Consider the following 19,147-nt stretch of genomic DNA (forward strand, 5'->3'; position numbering starts at 1 on the left):
CACCTTTTGACAACAGCTTTCTCATCAAGACTCAAAATATGTATGTCAAGAAAGACAGTCACTTGCCAGGACTGTCACTGATTCTCTCAAGATAAAAATAATAAAGCTGTAAGTGCAAGGAGCAGAGGCTGCCTAATTGTCAGCTGTATAAAACAGAAGTATCAAGGTTATTGTCCTGAGGGCAGCAAGAGTTTAAGAGGAATAGAAAATGACGCTGCAACCTGTTTTGAAATCTTGAACTCCATGGGAGTAAAAATTTAAGGAAAACAAATGAAAACTCAGTGCATGCTACAAAAAACTACTGCAAATTTGCCAGAGAACCAGGAGAGCTGTCTAGGAGGAACTTGCACCCTATTAGAAAGAAAGAAACGGAATGACAAAATAACCCAACCAAAACACCCTGGACAGCATGAGCAAAGCATTTACCCCAGAACTCTTTGCATCCTCACACATCTGGATATAAAGAAAACAGCAAAAGTGCGCTACTCTAATCTAAATGTGGAATTTAGCACTTGAAATCTGACAACTATTATTTCAGTGACAATGGTATTCCGAACCTCATTTTTCTGGGCAATAAATTACTATGATCAAGCCAAAGTAGGAACAGCACTTCTTCACACACAAGGGACTCCCAACACAGAGGTATGCTGGTGCTTCCTTGGCCTTAACAGACAGGCCAAGGTGAAGGCAACCTCACCGATCCCGTCAAGCGAGGCACCTCCAGACATCACCACCCTCGCTCGCCAAGACAAGCAGTCACAAGGTATCCACATCCAGCATCAGGGAGCCAGTATTAACATTTACTGCTTGAGTTACGGCTGCAGGCTAATCTTGGAGAAATTGATAGTGACAGCAAACCTGAGATTTTTTTTCCTCTTTAAATGACAGGGTGGGAAGCTTAGGTTTTCCCCCCTTCCTTCCAGGAAGCTCTAGCTCCTCTAGTTTTAAAAACCATCCTGACACACACCTTCCCAATTCTGCTCCACATGCAGCAGCATGGCTACTGGCATAACTTGGCCTGTTTTCCAACCAGCTGTCAGACTTCTTAGTTTTGGCCAGTTTTGAAAAAAAGAAAAGATAAAAATGCAGCATCACCTTAATAATTGAAGAGATGTAATCAGGTAGTGGAACTACTTCACAGGAGGACACTTCCTTCTGTCTCTAATAAATTAAAAGCTGAAAAGACAGCCAAAACAGAGTATAATCTCCTGATAAAAAATAGGAAGCACTGTAATAGTAGCACAACCCTCCACTCTCATTATAGCCAGGTAGACCATAGAGAAGAAGAAAGTTTCTTTTACTCTCTGACCCAACACACACAAAGATGGTCCAAGGAGCAGCTTAAAATCTGAAACCTACCTATGACAAACTAACACAAAAGTCTAAGACTCAGAAAAACACTAAAGACTGAGCAGTAATACCCACACAATAGTCTGGGCACCTTCTGACAAGTGAAGGTGATGCGAAGGTTTGGGAAAAGGTGCATTACGCTAAGATGTTGCCTATGGCCTTCACTGGTGAAGACACATTTCTATCACCAGCAGACTCCAGTAAAATTTTAAGCTGCAACCCAGGCACACAGATACATGTTTGAGAGAAATACATCTGTATTTTGGCATGTAAATACCTGAATTCAGCGTTATAAAACCCAGCTCAGCTGTAAAACTGCACAAGGCCACTGTCCAGTATTCCATTCTATAAAAATTACTAAAACGCCAGCGACAAAGAAATTTTGTTTGCAAGATGCAATGTACATTTTTATCATGCTGGATAAAATATCTACAGTCTCAGCAGTGGTTAAATTGCTGCTATAAAGGAAATTGTCCTCAGATAAATGGTTTCCCTATGAGAAGGTTTCAGTGCTACACCTCACCCCAGGTCAATAAATCAAATTAACTGCACCTTGTCCTCTGGCCAATGACATCATCAGCTTGACCACATCTTGTGAAGCGAGTGCAAAAACATATGCTATTTAAGGCATGAAATCATATTACTGCTTTTTGTCCAGCCAGCCTTGTGCTGTTGGTCTGCGAAACAGTCAGTCACCTGAACAGTCTCATTACAGCTTCTACAGCTTTTTTTCTTTTTTTTCCTTCTAGTATTCAAGGCCTGTCTTTGCCGAGGGTGAAGAAAAAAGGATAAATAATCTGAGTCGTTATTTTTTAAATCAAAATGCTTTTCATTAGCTGCAGTGCAGTATTTTGTGACAAATTAAATTTAGAACCAAACGACGAAATATGCCATCTGCACTTGCACGTGAACTCTCTTCCTAGTAGTGTTTCAAAGATGTTTACATGCTAATCTGGCACTGATACTCTGAAGTACCCTGCTGCTTGGTCCTTTTTCTCCACAGGGTGAAAACAATGATCACTAATGAAAACCTACACAGTTTTATTTGAAACCAATCCCTGCATAAATATTTTCTATTTTAAATTACTGCCTCCCCCTAATCAAGTAGCCCATTTGTTTTATTTCTAAGTAGACTAATATCTGGCTTAAAACTGAATTGCTCCAGACAATTTAAGAGGATTAATTTCAATTTTCACTTGGCGTTCTTATGACACAATCATAGAAAACTTATCTTCTTTTCTAGACCCTGTACTGCCTAGTGGTATCTTCTGTCTTGAAAGCCAAATCTAAATGAAAGGGAAAAAAAAAAAAAAACCTCAACCCAGAACAGTCAAAGATACAAGCAGTGACAAAAGCATCTGACACACTGCACTCTTAAACCTCATCCACATTAAGCAAAAAGAAGGTGAATAAGATTATCTTCAATGTATTCAATTCTGTTTGTGTTCAGAGGGAGGAGGAAAGCTGTTCAGATTTTGAGTGTGTCTTCTATAGCTCTCTCAGTGCCAGGAAACGTAAATTAGAAGCAACTCTCCTTTAAGGAAAAGAATCAAGGACAAAGGGACCAAAAATGCCCAAGCCTCTGAAAAGCAGATATGAAAGGAACAGCTTTACAGTCTTGAGTTGCTATAAATTAAAAATAAGCTCCTTATTTAAAAGACATGAGTGTTTGAGAATCTATGAGCAGATCTGATGCTGCTCAAGCCCCAGGAGGGTTTTGTTTTTGCTGGCAGGGGTGGAGTGGAGATGGGGGGGTCATTTTGGTTATTAGTAAATAAATCAAGCAGCAGAGTGAGGCCTAGGCGCTTGCCAGAGGAGCCGGGGCCTGGCTCTCCCCCTCCTCTCCTCACACAGCCTGGGTTTGATCTCGGGGCCCTGTGGGTTTGCCAAGAAGATTTTAAAAAAAAAGCGAGAGAGCGAGAAAGAAGAATCATATTGAACCACAAAAGCACATGGGGCGAATGTAAAATATAAACACGGCGTTGGGCTCTGAGTGGCTGTTATTAAAGGTCTGAATTACTAAACATGAGAGGCGGGGAAAGCCGGGCGGCCATTTCAATAATATAAACCTCCCCGAATTAGACATTATTCAAATGAGAAGGAGAGAGAGGGAAGAGAGGGAGAGCGCGGGGGAGAGGGACGGGACCGGCACCGCCGTGCCCTGGGGGCTCCGCCGGAGCCCTGGGGCAAAGGGGGAGCGGGGCAAACACCGCCGGGGCAGATCCGGCCCTCGGGGGGTGCGGACCCAGCCCTCGGGGGTGGGGGGCAAACCCGGCCCTCGGGGGGCCCCTCTCCCGCCGGAGAAGAGCACGGGGGGGCTCTGCCCGTGCACCCCGCAGTCACTCCCCACCGAACCCGCCCCTGGCGAGGGGAGGGGGGAGATTTAAATGAAAAAGCCAAACCACGCTCTCCTCCTGCCCCCCTCCCCGCACCCACCCACCCCACGCTGCAAGGCCCAGGCTCTGGGGAAATAAACCCGGGTAAGGGGGGGGTGCTGCGGGGAAGGGGGGCAACGAGAGGAGCGATGAGAAAACCGAGTCTTTCTGCCTCCCCGAGCCCCAGTCAGGGGCCGGCACCCGCGGCCCCCCTCCGCCCCGCCGCCGGGGGGACCCTGCCCGACTCGGGCGACCCGCCGGGACCGCTCCTCCAGCATCTCTCCCTTCCCCCCCCCCCCACTCCATGAATATGTAAAGCGGGTTTATTGTGGGCGTGCGGGCCGGGTGGCGGCCAAACCACCCCCGAATGCTTTTGGGTGCGGGGCTGCCTCCCCTCTCCCTCCCGGCGTGTGTGTCCCCCCTCCCTCCTTCCCGCCCCGACCCCTCCGCCTCGCCGCGCCGCCGCCGCCCATCGCCCCCATGGCCGGTGCCCCGGCGTGCGGGCTCCGTGTGCGGGAGGGACGGTGTGTGTGTGTGTCTCCCCAGCGCGGGGAGGCTGCTCTGCTTCGCCTTCTCTTTCCCCCCCCCGCTCCCTCCTGTGCCGTTAATTATAATAATCCTGAGTACTAATAAATTATGCTAAGCGGGGCCGGGCGGGCGGGCGGGGGGGGGGGGGTGCGCCCCGCGCGCGCGAGTATGAATATGAATATGTAAAACGCAGTAATGATTACCTGCCGCCGCCGCCACCGCCGCCGCCGAACTCTCATCTTGACTCGCTGCTCCTCCGTCCGCCATTTTGAATATTTTAACCAAAAATCGGCCGCGCGATAAACCCTCCCCCCTCCCCTTCCCCTCCCTCTCTCCTCCCTCCCTCCCCGCGCCGCCGCCGCCGCTCCGCGCATGCGCTCCGGGCTCTGCGCTCCCCCCTCCCTCTCTTCCCCTCAGCCGCTTTCCCGGCGAGGGCGCGGAGCGGCGCCGCGCATGCGCGGTGTGGCCGGACCGGCTCGCTCCCCCCCGCCGGCGGGCGGTGAGGGGAAGCGCGTGCGCACTGAGGCGCCCCCCGCGCGCCCCCTCAGGGCACGGGGCGGTCCGACCCCCCCCCCCCCCCCCCGTCCCCCAAAGGTCCTCGCCTTAGGCGTGGGGTTTTTGTGGTTGTAAAATCTAGGTAATCTACAGGGGACAAACTGAATGTTTTGGGGGTAAAAGCTGAGGTAGTCTGTAGGGGAGAGAATGGACGTGTTGGGGTAAAAACAAGGTTATCAGTAGTGGGCAGAAAGGAAATATTTTGGGGGTAAAACTTGAGGGGAGAGAATGAAAATTTTGAGGTAAAATCAAGGTAACCTTGAGTGGACAGGAAGAGAAAAAATTCGGGGTAAAATCTGAGTTAATCTGTAAGGAAGAGAATTAACACACTGAGGTAAAACCAAAGTTGTCTGTCAGTGGTGGATGGGAAGGGAAAATCTTGGGGCTAAAACTTGGCAATAATCTCTAGGGAAGAGCATGGACATATTGAGGTAAAAATGAGGTAATCAGTAGTGACAGGGAAAATTTTGGGGGTAAAAATCTGTAAGGAAGAAGAAGTATTTTGCAGGAAAAATCTGATGGAATCTTTAGGGCCAGAGTGAACAATTTGGGGATAAGGTAAATGTAGCCATTGGATTTTTATGCTGGTAAAATCTAGGTAATTATCACGGATAAAATTCGTATTTTGGGGGTAAAATCTGAGGTCATCTGTAGGGGAGAGAAGGAAGATTTTGAGGTAAAGTGAGATAATCGATAGTGGACAGGTAGGGACATTATTGGGGGGTAAAGCTTGAAACATCTGTGGGGGACAGGTGCCCGACAGGAGCCTCTCGGTGGACAAGCGCTCCAAAGGTGCTGTGTCTGAGTGGTGGTGTGGAAATACCCATCTGGACTGCACCTGCACCCAGGTACTGCCCGAGCCCCAGGCAGAACTAAGCCCCTATGAATAAAGAGGAATTGCGTCCAGGGAAATGGAATCGCAGAAACTGTGGTTCTCGTGGAGGAGGGTGCCTGAGCGAGGGTCTGGTTTTCCTCCAGAAAAGAGCGATTGCACGGAAGCAATCCTCCTCTGTTCTAAAAACCCCACCCCAACATTCCCTCTTCCTGGGCAACCCAATGCTCCTGGGGTGCTTTTCTCAAATGTTTTATCCTCTTACACTTCTCACATCAAATTGTTCTGGAAGGGGAGTCGGGTTTCATGCCTCCCTCGTTAAAGGGGAGTAAATATGAAACCAGAGGGACCAACAAATAAAATTAGCTTTAGATTCAAAGCTTCCAAATCAGGACGAGCAATCAGCCAGAGTGGCAAAACTTTGTTAATTCTTGACAGATTTGGCAGAGTAGAAATAAAACTTACTCACATTCTTAATAATGCATACATACACGTTATCCCTGAGCTTTGTAATGTACTTCCAGAAAAAGAAAGGAGGCTGGTATAGAATGGCATTCATTAAGGACACGGTCGTAACGTTTTCCAAGAGTCATTAACTCAGATGGGTCAGAGTCCAAGCCCGATTTTCTTCTGGGGTGCAAAACATTGTGGAGTAAGAGGAACTGTCAGGGATCTGTTCTTGCATGCTGTTGCTGAAGAAATTAGGAGTCGTATCAGAGACAGCCACTTGATTTTTTTCATTGGTAGGAAAGAGCCAAAAAGGAAAGGCTGAAGAAGGGAGACAGCAGGGTGTATCTCCAAGGGGTGAATCAGAAAGGTAATTTTGTCATTTTTATTTAAAAATAAGTTCCTCTGGTAATGGGATTTTTTTTCTTGCCATCCTATAAAATAACCTCTTGTTACTGCAGAAAACACTAGCAGAAATGGACTGCAGTGTGAAAGAGCAAAAACCTTCCCCTAACACCAGTTCTACTCATGCACATTCATCTGCTGACACTCTAAACCAGCAATTAAGCACTTTGTCTCCTGAAGATCTGTGTTGCTCTCGCAGGGGCGAACATGTAAACAAAGGCATATTGTCGTGCTCCTCTTCAGTTCAGCCATGATCCTCGCGGGCCAGTTAATCCAGTTTTATGGCCAGGTTATACCAGCACTGCAGCACACAGGGGCTGCACCAGGACAGATAAAGGTGTAGAGAAAGGGCTGCCTAGATTAACACTCTGCACAGCTCTAATCCTGCCTACGCTGAATATTCTCTCCAGTATCTCCCTATCTCACCCAAAGACTCTTCTCAGTCCAGCATGCCACTTCCCAGTAACCTCTTCCCTGATACCAGCAGCTTCTTGCCGGGGAGAATTTGCTCCCATTACCACACCTGATTTAGCCTTTGCTCTCGCTCAGCTTCTGCACACTTAGCTGGAAACCACAGCTGCCACAGAAAACATGTCTGAAAACAAGTAGTTGCTAGTGGTTTGGTTTTTTGCTTTGGTTTTTTTTTTTTCTTTTTGTCGTTGTTTTCTGGTAGTTATTAATCTGCTCTGTGTTTTCTAATTGACCACCTATAAAGAGGACTTAATTCAGTCAGGCCGCATAGGTGCTCTCCCTCTCCCTGTAAAGATTAGTCTAGATCTATGTCTGCATCCTCTCCTCTAGTTTTCTTTGAATGCATCTCTATCTGATGCCTTCCCCAAGGTGTCATACATCCCTGTGGCTATATATCCAGGAAAGCTGGCCAAATCATTAGTGATGAATAATTTATCAGATAAATTTTACCTCTCTTTCAATTGTGAGTGCTGCATAGTGCCTGATTGGTATCTTACTCATGAACAACTTGCTGAAAATACTTGAAATTTGAGATAATTGGACACAAAGATGATACAAAGCTTAGTCCTATGAGGAGCTGAGCACTCTGGATTCATTTTACAAAAAGACATAAGTAAGAAAGTTGGTTGTTCAGCTGCAGTCAGTGAGACCAGGCTCAAACTGATGGCGAAGAGTGTGCTGAAACAGAGCCCAAAACAGCGAACAGCGAGCAGCAAGCAGGACCTTGTGATTGCATTCTCTGGCTGGACTCGTCAGCCACAGAGAATCGCTTCTCACAGTGATTTTGCTTTAAAAAGATTTTCTGGCAGTGAAAAACAATAGAGTGTTCAAAATCAACACCACATGTAAAGGGAAAAATTAGTATTTGAGGATCTTTAAAAGTTCTGCACCGTATCTGTGTCCATTGTTTTGATGTTGAATCAGGTACCTCTTAATTGCTATTTAATTCCTAGCCCTCCTTGGCCTGCTTGACTGGTGCCCATAACCCCAAATTTTCTATGATTGCTATGTGACCTTCTGAATTTTCTATCTCCTGCTAGAATTAATTCAGTGGTGTTTCACAGGCAATTTTTTTTTTAAGGTAGGCAGACAGAGGACAAAAGAAACATGAGGTGAGAAGGCAGGGAGCAAAAGAAACATAAATCACAGTATTTAAGCAAAAAGCACACTGGGAAGAAAATTATCCTTTTCACAAAACAGCTCTAGTGTATAGGGAAATTAAGAGCAAACTTATCTGCTCTGCTCCAATTCCACTGTGCCACTCAGATGTGAATCCCAGATGCTGCTTTTCTCACGCGATGTCCCCCTTCTCTCTATCCTGTTTTCTTCACATCAGATTTCTCTCCTCCAGGAGGGCCTGTTACTAGAGTCGCGTTTGTTTCTGCTTTCCCTTTGGTCTTCCAGATACTTAGAGGCTTCTTCCTCAAAACAGTCATTCTTTGCCCCTGATGTTTCACACATACCTCCCCCAAACCTCTGTATTCCTTTCACTTGGAGACTGCGCAGATTGTCTCACATTTAATTAAACTTATCTGTGTGATGCCATGAAGATTTTTTGCCTTTTCTTTTATACCCCTGTTATACCTTTTTATAACTTCTGTATTCCTAGTGCTTTTTGCCTACATTCTTGGACTTGTCTGTTCAGCTAGGAGACTAAACATTTTAGAAGCTTCGTAGTTAGGGATCAGTGTGCCCCAGACCCCAAGGTCCTCTCCAGAACACATTCTGTAAACTGAGATAGAACCATCCAGGGGAAGCTTCCTTGGGGAGGGGGACTCATTCGAGCCTCTCATTGGGGAATTTTTGATAGCTATGCTAATTAGTAACACCTATAATGTTATACCAGATCTTTTGGGGGTGTGCATTGCGGTGTGCATTTCAGTGCATTCGACCTGGACGTGTGCACCTAAGGATCCATAAAATAAATACCAAGGTAAAATCCCTTTTCCCCTTCTAACCGTGTTTGACTCTTGATTTTAAGACCAGGAAAAGGGATCGTGTGTGTTTCTGTCTGTTTCCTATTTCTCATCATCATACTCAGCCTGATAGAGCAACAGGCAGCCTCCCTGGTACAGCATTATTTTTTGAACATGCTATCGATAGCAAAAGACACTGTGTCTCAAAAAGCTTGCAATTTAGAGAGCTGGCAGGGAAAGAACGAGGGAAAAATAGGATTAGTACCTTCTTGATTGAGAAGTGAAGAAAAGCAATGGAAAGACTGTGCATAGTCCCTCCAGTGTCACAGCCGACATTAGTGGGACACAGACTTGCACCTAGGTGCTCTGAGGCTGTGCAGTTCAGTACTTTAACCACAAAGCTGTTTTTCCTTTCTCTCCTGCATTGCTCCCCACCCTCCTCCTGTTTCCAAGCGTGGGAAAGAGCCCACCCTTGTCCCCAAGGCTTGGGACCCACTAGTACTGTCTCTTTCCAGGGTTATGCTTTTCCCTCTCTTCAGATCTCCTTCCTACGCACCTTGTGAGTGCTGAGCACGAACGGCAGAAGAGAAATGGAGACTGTCCACTGCATATATTGGCTGTTTTTTTCCCCTGCACACTCCTCTGGCTGCCTTTGACCAGATTGCTTTCTGCCTTTGGTTCTGACCTTATTCTGTTGTCTCTGGATTGGAGAAAGGATGACCCTGAATCTCTTATTTCTGAGAGTTGTCGCCACTCCTCTGAATCCTAAAGATAATAAAATTATAGCAGGAAAGTTGTACCATCTCATAATACTCTGCCCCTCCCAAGTACAGCTAACTGCTTTTTTGGAGATATGAAATGGAGCATGGACAAAAAGAAGCATATTTTTCATTTTCATATTTAAAAAAACCTCCTGTAATTCAGAACCTTCACATATCCTCAGAAAAGGGAGACGTAATCACTAAAAGGACACTTATCTTTTCAGGTGGGTTGTTCAATCTGTTTCTCACTCTCTGCTGCTTTGGCTGCACATACTTTAGCTCTAGCTCAGTTTTTTGTATGCATTTCAATAGTTGTCATCAATGCAGCTTCTGAACCCTCCAATTTTAACCAGTCACATCTTACAAGTCACCAGCTTTGAAGATTTAGGGAATTATTGCTGTGCTTTTTTAGCAATATTAAACTAAAGCAGAGAAATTAAGGAACTTGTCTTCGGTTGCATGTGTAGCTGGGCAGCCCAGAAAGATGAGCCCCCAGTTCTCTCTGTTGTGCCTTGATTGAAGGACCCTGTTCAGCAGTTATTGTTCCTCTCCCAGAGATCCACAAGGCTGGCTCCATCTTTACCTGCCTCTCTGCTCTGAGAAGGACAACAATGAGGTCCTACAACTTGATTCAGATCTCTAAGGAGTGGGATTTGAAATTGCCTGATTCAAGTTGCCACTCAAAACTGTCACAGATCTGCTTTCAGTGGTTTTCTCTTCCTCCTCTTACTACAGGAAAACCCTTAAAAATAGCTATTTTTTGTTAGGATGATTATTAACTAAAACTTGGGAAAAGCTCAGATACTAAAGCAAGAGTGCTAGCTGTGTGGCAAACTCGGGTAGAAGGGCACATTCTGGTTTGTACCTATATGAAAACCGGGGCTGAACTCCTTTTTTCGACCAGTTGTACAGCACACTTCCTGCTGTAGACCTTGGGAATGCTTTGGTGCTGCTTACATGAGGAACCAAATTCTTTTTGACCTCACTGAAGAGGGGGCCAAGAGGGACACATCTGATGCCTTTTAGCAACCGCAAGGTTTTCTGTAGAATAGACATAGCCTCTGAAACAAACACACAGCTGGAGTTAGGGTGCTTTTGAAAACATTGTCTTTATTCTCTACCTCCCTTTCTTCCAGGACAGCTCTTTGCTTATTCCCTCTTCAGAAAGGGACTTTTCTGTCACACAGCCTAGCCTGGCTGGAGATTAGGGATTCTCTCTGCCCCTTCATCCTTGAATATTTCCTTTTAATTTCACAGTTTAAATTCCAATTGTGTAATTACATTCTGCCTACCCCAAATTCCTCTGTAATTTCAATTGGACACGGTGTCCTTCACTCTCTAGGCAGAACTCTTGCAGTGCTGTGGGGCACTGTTAATAGGCTGCCACGCTCCACTCTAGTCCCATTTCATGTAAATGGGGAAAGAGAATGGACCTGGATCCCTTTGAACTAAAACTGCTGCTCCACATAGGCGAGACAGGGGTTGCTACAGAGTGACAAGGCAGTCTTGCCCCATGGCAATACACTGGGCAGTTTTTACAATACCTCAGTCTGAACAGATTTTTGGAGTAAAAGTCTAAATCTGTCTGGAAGTATTTCTCCCCCACAACACCATACCCTTTGATCACAAATAAAGCTGTGCAGGGACACCCAAAACACTACTTCACTGAATTTATGTGGCCTGAGAGTACCTGCTCGCACCGTTTAACATGGCAGAAGTGCCATAGTGATTTAATTTAGGTCCAGGCAGTTGTGTAGCAATGAGAGGGCACACAGCACAGATGCCTAGTTCAGTAAAATGCTTTACAAGAACTGGCAAGTCCCATGCATTTTATCACCCAACCCTAATACTTCCTGCAGATTTTGCTGTGTCAGCATTCCCCCTCAATCCTTACTCTGATGGTGATCAGCTGAGTCCCACATCCCAGTTTATCACAACATTCCCTTTTTGTGTGTTGGCATCTGCTTCACATCAGTGTGAAAACATTTCTACTTCTCCTGCTTCCTTCTTGCTTTCAAGCTCCTTCTTCACTGTGACACAGGTACTTACTTGGTCAGTGTGCCTGTGTGCAGCCCTTCAGGTATCAGAGACATTTACCTTTTATGCTTCCACCAGTTTCTGCTGTGGTCGTCTGTGGAAACTCAGGGAAGAGAAGGGAAGGGAGCATGTGTGGGTTGGAGAATGCTCCTCCTTTGCCTTGTCTCATAGAACAAACTTCCTCTCTCTGTACAAATTCTCTGGCAAGCTCATGGAAGGGAGTTGTTCACCAGGTTTAGAGTGATGTTCTACACAGGTCAGCAAAAGGATTTAGTTTACTCTAGGAGCTGGAATTATTTGATGTTTGATCATCTTCAGCCACAAGCCATATTCTTTTCATCATGTGTACACTATTGTCAGAGGAACATGGGGCTGATTTCGTAAACTGGCAACAGAGTCCTTTCACAAAGTTCATTTCCTTTCACTGCAAGAGTACCCTGGGTAGCCCTCCTACCACAGAATAATAAATCTTAACTTGAAATAAACATCCAGCTCTTGCTGGCAGTGCTGTATCTACACGGAACCTCAGTTACTTTGAATTTTGATGGGACTTCTGCTTTATATATTCCAGACGTTTGGTCCTGCTCCCAAGGGATATCTTTATGCCTGCTCCCGTGTTGGCAGACCCGAGGCTGCTGTTTGCATCTCTAACAGCAGATAGATCAGGTGAGATCAGGGAGACCATATTTCCATGTTTCCTTGCTTAGCTTACACTGTTAAAAGTGAGTTGTTGTTAGGAGGAAACAGAGCATGTAATAACTTGAGTTGGGTTTTATTTGGCTTTGAGTCATAAATCTTAAAGGAAAGGAAAGAGCCATCATGTTCATCCCCAAGTTTGTCATACAATCAGCAAGGGGCAAGGCAGTAGTGTGGGCAAGAAAATGAAACATGTGAAGGTACAAGTGCCAGCGGGGGGAAGTCACTGTTGCTTATTGTCAGTTTTGGTGTGACACAGAAAGTTCAGCTAATCCTCTTAGTTACAGAGACACACGGGTGGGGGGAGATTGTTATCTCAAGCAATTTGCTGGCTCTACTCCTTTTTTCCTTCGAGTTTCTTTTCGCCTAATTGAGCAGCATTTCTTCCTGGGACTCGTTTGCAATAATCCTGGGGCCTCATCTGGGAAAACACTGAAAAATATAGAAAGGAGAAGCAGCTCGAGCAAGGCAGCTTCTATCACCGTGAGTTTCTCTCTTCAGAAAGGTATCAGGTTTGGCTCCAAGTGCTGAGGATTAAAAATAAGATAAAGATTCCAAGTGAAACAGAACAGTCTGTTGATCAGGGCAAGTGATCTCTCCGAAAGTTGTATCTCATCCATGCGCTAGAAGGACAGGTAATTAACAGCCATTCAGAAAACGAGAACCTTGGCGGTCTGAAGGTGGAGCAGGGGCTGAGAATTCCACTGCAGTGCATCAGAAATGTGTTGATTCCATTTTCATTGCCAAAGGGATATATCTGCAGTAAATCTAATCAAGAGTCAAAAGGTGAACGAGAACAATAACTGGGGAGGTTTGTTTTTATTTATCCAGGAGATAAGGATTCAACGACAGGCATAGAATGAGAAAAAGGCGCCTCTTTCTGAGCAGACAATTATTCCACCCACGCTCCCTCATCATCAGGGTTTTAATATTCTATTACTAAGGCTATTTAACAGTTTCTCAGCCTCAAGGCTGCTAATGTTTGTGCAGATACTCTGCCAATTGCCACAGGTGTCTTTTTACAAAAGACCTGAATAATTAACATGGGATAGTCCTGAAGATGGCTGTTGCCAAGAGCCATTCTTCAGTAGACTCCACGCCTTCTTCCTGGTGCTGGAGCAGGGTTGGTATTACCAGTAGGATACATTTAAAAACCCGATTTCCATATGCAGATAGAGCCTAAGTCCCTGAAGGCACAGATTGTTTCTAGGGAAATAAAGGCTCTGGTTCCCAAGTCCCAGTGGTTCCCCCTGGAGAAGTTTAAGATACCACTGTTCAGCTGGCTGCATTACTAAGGTGCTGGAGGTAGTTATCCCAAAGAAGAGGTGGCTGAATGAGTGGTGTGGCCAGTGCAAACTGTTTCAGCTCGTAGCCTGATACGTTAACTAATGTAAATCTGATTTCAGCTGATACCAGTTTATTGTGATATCCTGGACTGAGAACTGCAGACATGAGTGATTTAATTCAAGATCATATCAATGTATTTTGCTGTGGTGGCTAAAGAATTTATTACTTCTAGCTGTGGAGATGGGTTACCTTTTCAGCTGGAATGGCTAAATCAAGCAGGGACTGCCAGAGCCATCAGATGAGAGAAAAAGGGCCAGAGTGGACATCAATCACAAAGCAGTTGTAAAACAAGTACTATAGTGCTTTCAAGAGAAAAGATGTTCTGCTGATGTCCTGCTAGCACTGGACAAGGAAGTGAGGAGCTTGGTGTGTATGTTGTATCTAGACATCGTTTTTTTACTTTGTCTTAAGTTCTTCAGTCTCTCTCTAGTGTTGCTAATATCCAGGCCTTTGGGACGCCTCTGAGCTCACAGGTCCAGAGGCCATGTCTGGACCTGGCCTGTGACACAAACATGGCGCCTATTGCCGGTTTCCAAACAAAGGAAACCCCAAGGCTGGATCGAACAAGACTCACTGTGTGTTCCACCAGGTTTTTGACTCGGGTACTTGGAGAATAAGGGCCCCAGCATGTGCTGTGTCTTGTACCTTGAGGTCACTTTGGTGTGTTTCTATGCATACCATAGATCATGTTATAAATAAAGTATGTAATTCGTGCTATTATGTATAAAACTGGAATATAATCAGACCATGTAGAGACAGAATTTCAAAATCCCTTCACCAGCCTGGCTGAGAGAAAAATTTCACAACACTAAAAGAAGTTCTCTCACAGATCTAATCAATAAGTGAGGATTACACCTAGGTGGGGTTGGATCTTATCACCGGGACATCTGCACCATGACGACTTGATCACCACCTTCTGGTATCTACATCGTATCTGATAAGGAATCGGACATTCCAGGAACTAAAAGTAACTGTTCTGGGAATGGCCCACTCACCACCCAGGATGGACAATTCATCAGACCCAGGAAAGGCTTTGTGCAGCCCAACTCCAGGACAAGAAAACTTCATGAATATGCTAAAATTATGAGAAGAATAGAGTTAATTCGGACTCTGCCCAAAAACTGTATAAGAAGGGACCAGCTGAAGCAGCAGTCGTGAACTTGGGAGGTCTGGTTGGAGCTGCTTTTCTCGATCGTGGCCTTTGAGACCGATATTTCAGTCGCATAATAAATGTTATTTCTTTATAAATTTTGATTGGGCAATTCTATTTATCACAATCATAACTGCATTTCCTTATTTCACGCCCATATTGTGAGAATAAATGCATTCAGAAGTGTAATTGCCAGAAGGTGAGAGCATCTTCGGTGGATTTCTTTTAGTTCCTTTGTCTCTTAAAATACATTGGTAGAATTTGATCAAAACTAATATTTGCTTTTTTAAACTGTACTAATTTATGGTTAGATTGTGTGTGGGAGCAGGGGCAGGAAGAAAGGAACTTGTACCTGTGCTACACACAAAGCCCTTGGACCATGAGAAGCACAGGGAATGCTCCGTGATGACTTATCTGGGAGTCTGCAGTGCTTCGAAAAGCACAAGGAGGAGTAAGAACAGGGCAGGAATTGCTGGATTCACGGATCTCTCTCTTCCTTGTGCAGGTCTGCACAGCTAGCTAGTTACATGCAGGACGATAGCATGCTCTTTAACCCTCTCAGTGAGCATTTCAGTTTGTAACACTGAAAATATATGGAAAAGTCATGTTTTTTCTGAATCCACCTCTGTAGTATTAGACTGCAGCTCTGACAGTGAGATAGCATTCACAGTTGCAGAGACTGTGCAGAAATTAGACATTTATAAAATGCATACATAATGAGTTAAAAAATATGTTTAATAAATATTCTTGCAGTTAGATGTCAGATAGATGAGTGTTAGATTAATAAGAAAATGAATGTCTAAAACCACTAAAAAGAAAGACAATTGCAGATGAATATCGTGAATGAAAAAACATTTACCACTCTGAATAGGACCATCATATTTCCCAACAGCAGAACCCCGTCCTCCCCTAATTCCCCCCTCCTTTTCCCCTCCCTCCTCAAACACATACGCATACACTATGGGAGGAATGACAGCTGTTCTTCATGGAATGACAGCCCAGGGATATTGCATCCTCCCTTAAAAAAAAACCAGGCAAGGTACAGAATAAGGTCAGTGAAGGGAGACAAAGGGGTCTCCCAGAGATGGCAAAGGGTAATTTATTGACAGATGAGATAGACGTTACTACAGAAAAATATTAAATGGATTCTTTTCCCCTGTCTTTAGAAGGGAAGAAACGTGGGAAGTGTTAGGAAGGACAGATGCCAGAAATAGAGACAAATTTCCCAGGAGAGGAAGAAGAAATCCTGAAGGAAATTAGGATCACAACACAGAAAAAAAAGAAATTTTAAAAAATAGTCAGAGCATCTAAAAAGCTATGAAATTCTGTCCTAGAATTCTGTATGGAAACAACAAAAAAGGGCAGCGGAGAAGGAACCCCACCGGTGTTGGCAGCCTCGCTTCAAAGGCATTCAGTGAGAGAAGGAAGTGCGGGTAAAACACAGCACCTGATTAAAAGGCAGTGTTTGAAAAGGGCTGTCGGGAAATTACAGAGCTGTGCATGCTCCCGACGTCAGCAGCGAGGAAGATTCTGGGAGCAGGAATCAAAGGGAGGCTGAGGGAGCATGTGAAGCATGGAGATTTCATTAGGGGCAGGAGTGAGAAAAGGTTCGTATAGTGGGAGCAGCCAAGCTCAGGAGATGGGAGGAAAGGAAAGGCCAGGTCTTCTGGTGCAATAAACTGGCATAGTGCTGTCAACTTTGACAGTATGTCAGTTCTTGCTGCAAGGAAAGAATCCAAGTGAAAGGCTTAAATAGTGGATGCTATGAATATAGTTTTTCTGGCCTAGAGAACTTCCCCTAAAATAATTGCTCAGAGGAGGGCAGGAAAATCCAGTGTACCAGTGCACTCTGGTTGGGGTTCTGTAACTCCATGTTGCCTCTAGCCAAGGACATATTTCTAGAGCTTGTAACTTCAGAAAGTTCATGATTTTCACCTGTAAGGGCCAGGCTGACAACAACAGAGGAGTCACTAAAGAAAATTTTCACAAAGATAAAAGCAGCAGAACAAAAGAAATTTGAAGGAGAGCAGATTTAATTTACATTCACAAGCAGGAATAGATTTAAGCCAAACAGTATTTTATTCTGCTCTTTCATGCAAGGAACATGATTTTCACAGTGTGTAACTCACTCCATATGGTAGAATAAGGGACTAGGAAGACTTAGTGTGTCCACTGTAATGTGCCACATGCAGTATCTTTCTGATCGTGTCACTGTCTACATAAATCTTGGCAAGACCTCTCCCTCAGAGCAGGTTCTTCTGCCCATTAGCTAACCTCACCTAAACCCCTCCCATTCCAGCAAGCACACACGATGGTCTCTTACCATGTGCAAGTCCAGCAGAAGCACAGGGCATTGCGTTGCCTTGTGTTGTCAGCTGCCTGCTTTCCAAACTGACAGTCAGGTTAAAAAGTGACAGAATTAATGCTAAACACAGGTTTTAAATTATCTAGATGGGGAGCATTCATCCCGTCTCTGTACCTGCCCATGCTCACGGCTGAAGGGAATAATAGCCAGGCTACATTGGATTTGAAGCTTTGATACTCCAGAGGCATTTGCAATCTTTTGAGCCTTGGGAGCCTTTGAGCCTAGGACAAAGCAAAAATAAAAGCTGTCGTTTTGCTGAGTTTCCCTGTTAAATGCTAAGGAAGTGTTAAATGCTAACATAGGCTTGTACTTCCAGTAGGTGATTTAGCCCAGCTTTCTGCTGGCTAGGAGGCTGCTGCATGCTTAAGTGCAATCTGCCACACAGAGCCAGAACCAATCTGATTGTTTCTGAATTATTTCTCAAAACAGAAAAACAGAGGTAAAGCTGCCAGTTTTGCCAGGAATGTATGTCCCATCCATGTGATGGCTTGTATTTATATTTGAAACCACCTGTACCATTGGTGTGACCCAGATCCAAAAGATGATTGAAACACTGTAAAATTCAGTGCAGCATATTTTAGGGACAGTCTGCAATTACACTGGGTTATGATGGATAAACATGAAAATGCAGTGAGGAATTTCTCCCTGAAATTCACAGGCCTGAAGTTAACCTTCGGTTCTTACACCAACCTTATCCACAGACAAGACATAGCCCATAAGCAGCAGGTGACAAAAGGCAGAGAGTGGCCTTTTTCAACTCAGTAGCTCAGTGTTCAGGCCATCTCAGAAGACAGCATTTTAACTCACTGAGAGAACCTGAATCTGGGTCCAAGGAAATGTCAGGCTCTTTCCCTGGGCTGTTGATTATTCTGTTAAAGAGTCCCAAATCAACTATTTCCTTTTGAAATGGTTATTTAAGTATTCTTTGGGCCAAAAAGGCACAGCAGTGCTGCTTTGCAAAGTAGCAGCCAGGAGCCATGACTTGGGAGGGGAAAAGCCTGCACTGATGAATGCTTAACTCTTCCATATCACACACTCTGGAAAAAGGCCTGAAACGTATGTCTGCCCCTCACAAGAAAGGCCTTAATCACCAGTTTAGAAAAGTTGTGCTGGTGCTCTCTGGAGGCCAGTGAGTGTGCCACAGAGAGGTGAGTGCCACAGAGAGGTGAGTGATTAACTGTGATTTAATTAGTGATTTAATTGTGCCACAGAGACGTGAGTGATTGCTCATGGAGAACGACTTTGCTAGCAAGATGAATTTAGCCCTATATTTTGAAATTTCCTGCAGACTGCTGCTGCAGTATCCATGTACAACACTGGGCTCAGTTTCTGGGTCTCACATACACTGACAGATGCAATCTCTTTCTCCCAGCCTGGATCTGTTTCGTCCATTTAACTTGCAAGTCTTTTAGGGTGAGGACATCTAGAATTGTGCTGCATGCTGTACACACTGCTGTGAGGTCCTGGTGCTAGTTAAGACCTCAGGATATTAATGTAGTGGCAGTAAATAACTACATCCTTAGCTAGCTATCAGACCAAAAGGGTGCTGAGAAATAATAAGTCATAAAGGGGAAATATTTGAAGGTGTTGAGTATGGGCATGGATATAAGATTTAAAAGATTCTCACCACAAAGGGCAGGAAAAGCACAGCATCTCCCTGCAAGGTTTTGGAACGATTCTCTGGCAGAGCTCTTCTGTAGCGTTGTGACAGGCAGAGGTAGCCATGCTGCTTGTAAAGAAGGGTTGTGGTCTTAAAGGTAAGCTATACCACCATCAAGCCAGTTCTCTGCCAGTTGTGGCATGGAACTGGCAACAGTTCTTGGGGAAAAGTGAAAAAATGAGCTGAAGGCAAATCTCTGTTCCTGCTTCCCATGTATAAAGTGGATGTTATGTTCCCTATTAACTTCAGCAA

At 44.8% G+C, this 19,147-nt stretch overlaps 1 protein-coding gene across 7 annotated transcripts in view; it reads right to left on the reverse strand.

The window, feature by feature from the left end:
- Nucleotides 1-4,534, reverse strand: part of POU2F1 (POU class 2 homeobox 1) — a 114,014-nt gene extending 109,480 nt beyond the window's left edge. For all 7 annotated transcript variants that reach the window (XM_032096196.1, XM_032096191.1, XM_032096175.1 and 4 more), the window contains exon 1: nucleotides 4,457-4,534. In XM_032096196.1, the coding sequence (XP_031952087.1) occupies nucleotides 4,457-4,520 (64 nt within the window). In that variant the 5' untranslated portion in view covers nucleotides 4,521-4,534. The remainder of the gene's footprint in view (nucleotides 1-4,456) is intronic.
- Nucleotides 4,535-19,147: the final 14,613 nt, after the last annotated feature.

This window comes from Corvus moneduloides, chromosome 2 (genome assembly GCF_009650955.1).
Source record: "Corvus moneduloides isolate bCorMon1 chromosome 2, bCorMon1.pri, whole genome shotgun sequence".
NCBI classification, from domain to species: Eukaryota; Metazoa; Chordata; class Aves; order Passeriformes; family Corvidae; genus Corvus; species Corvus moneduloides.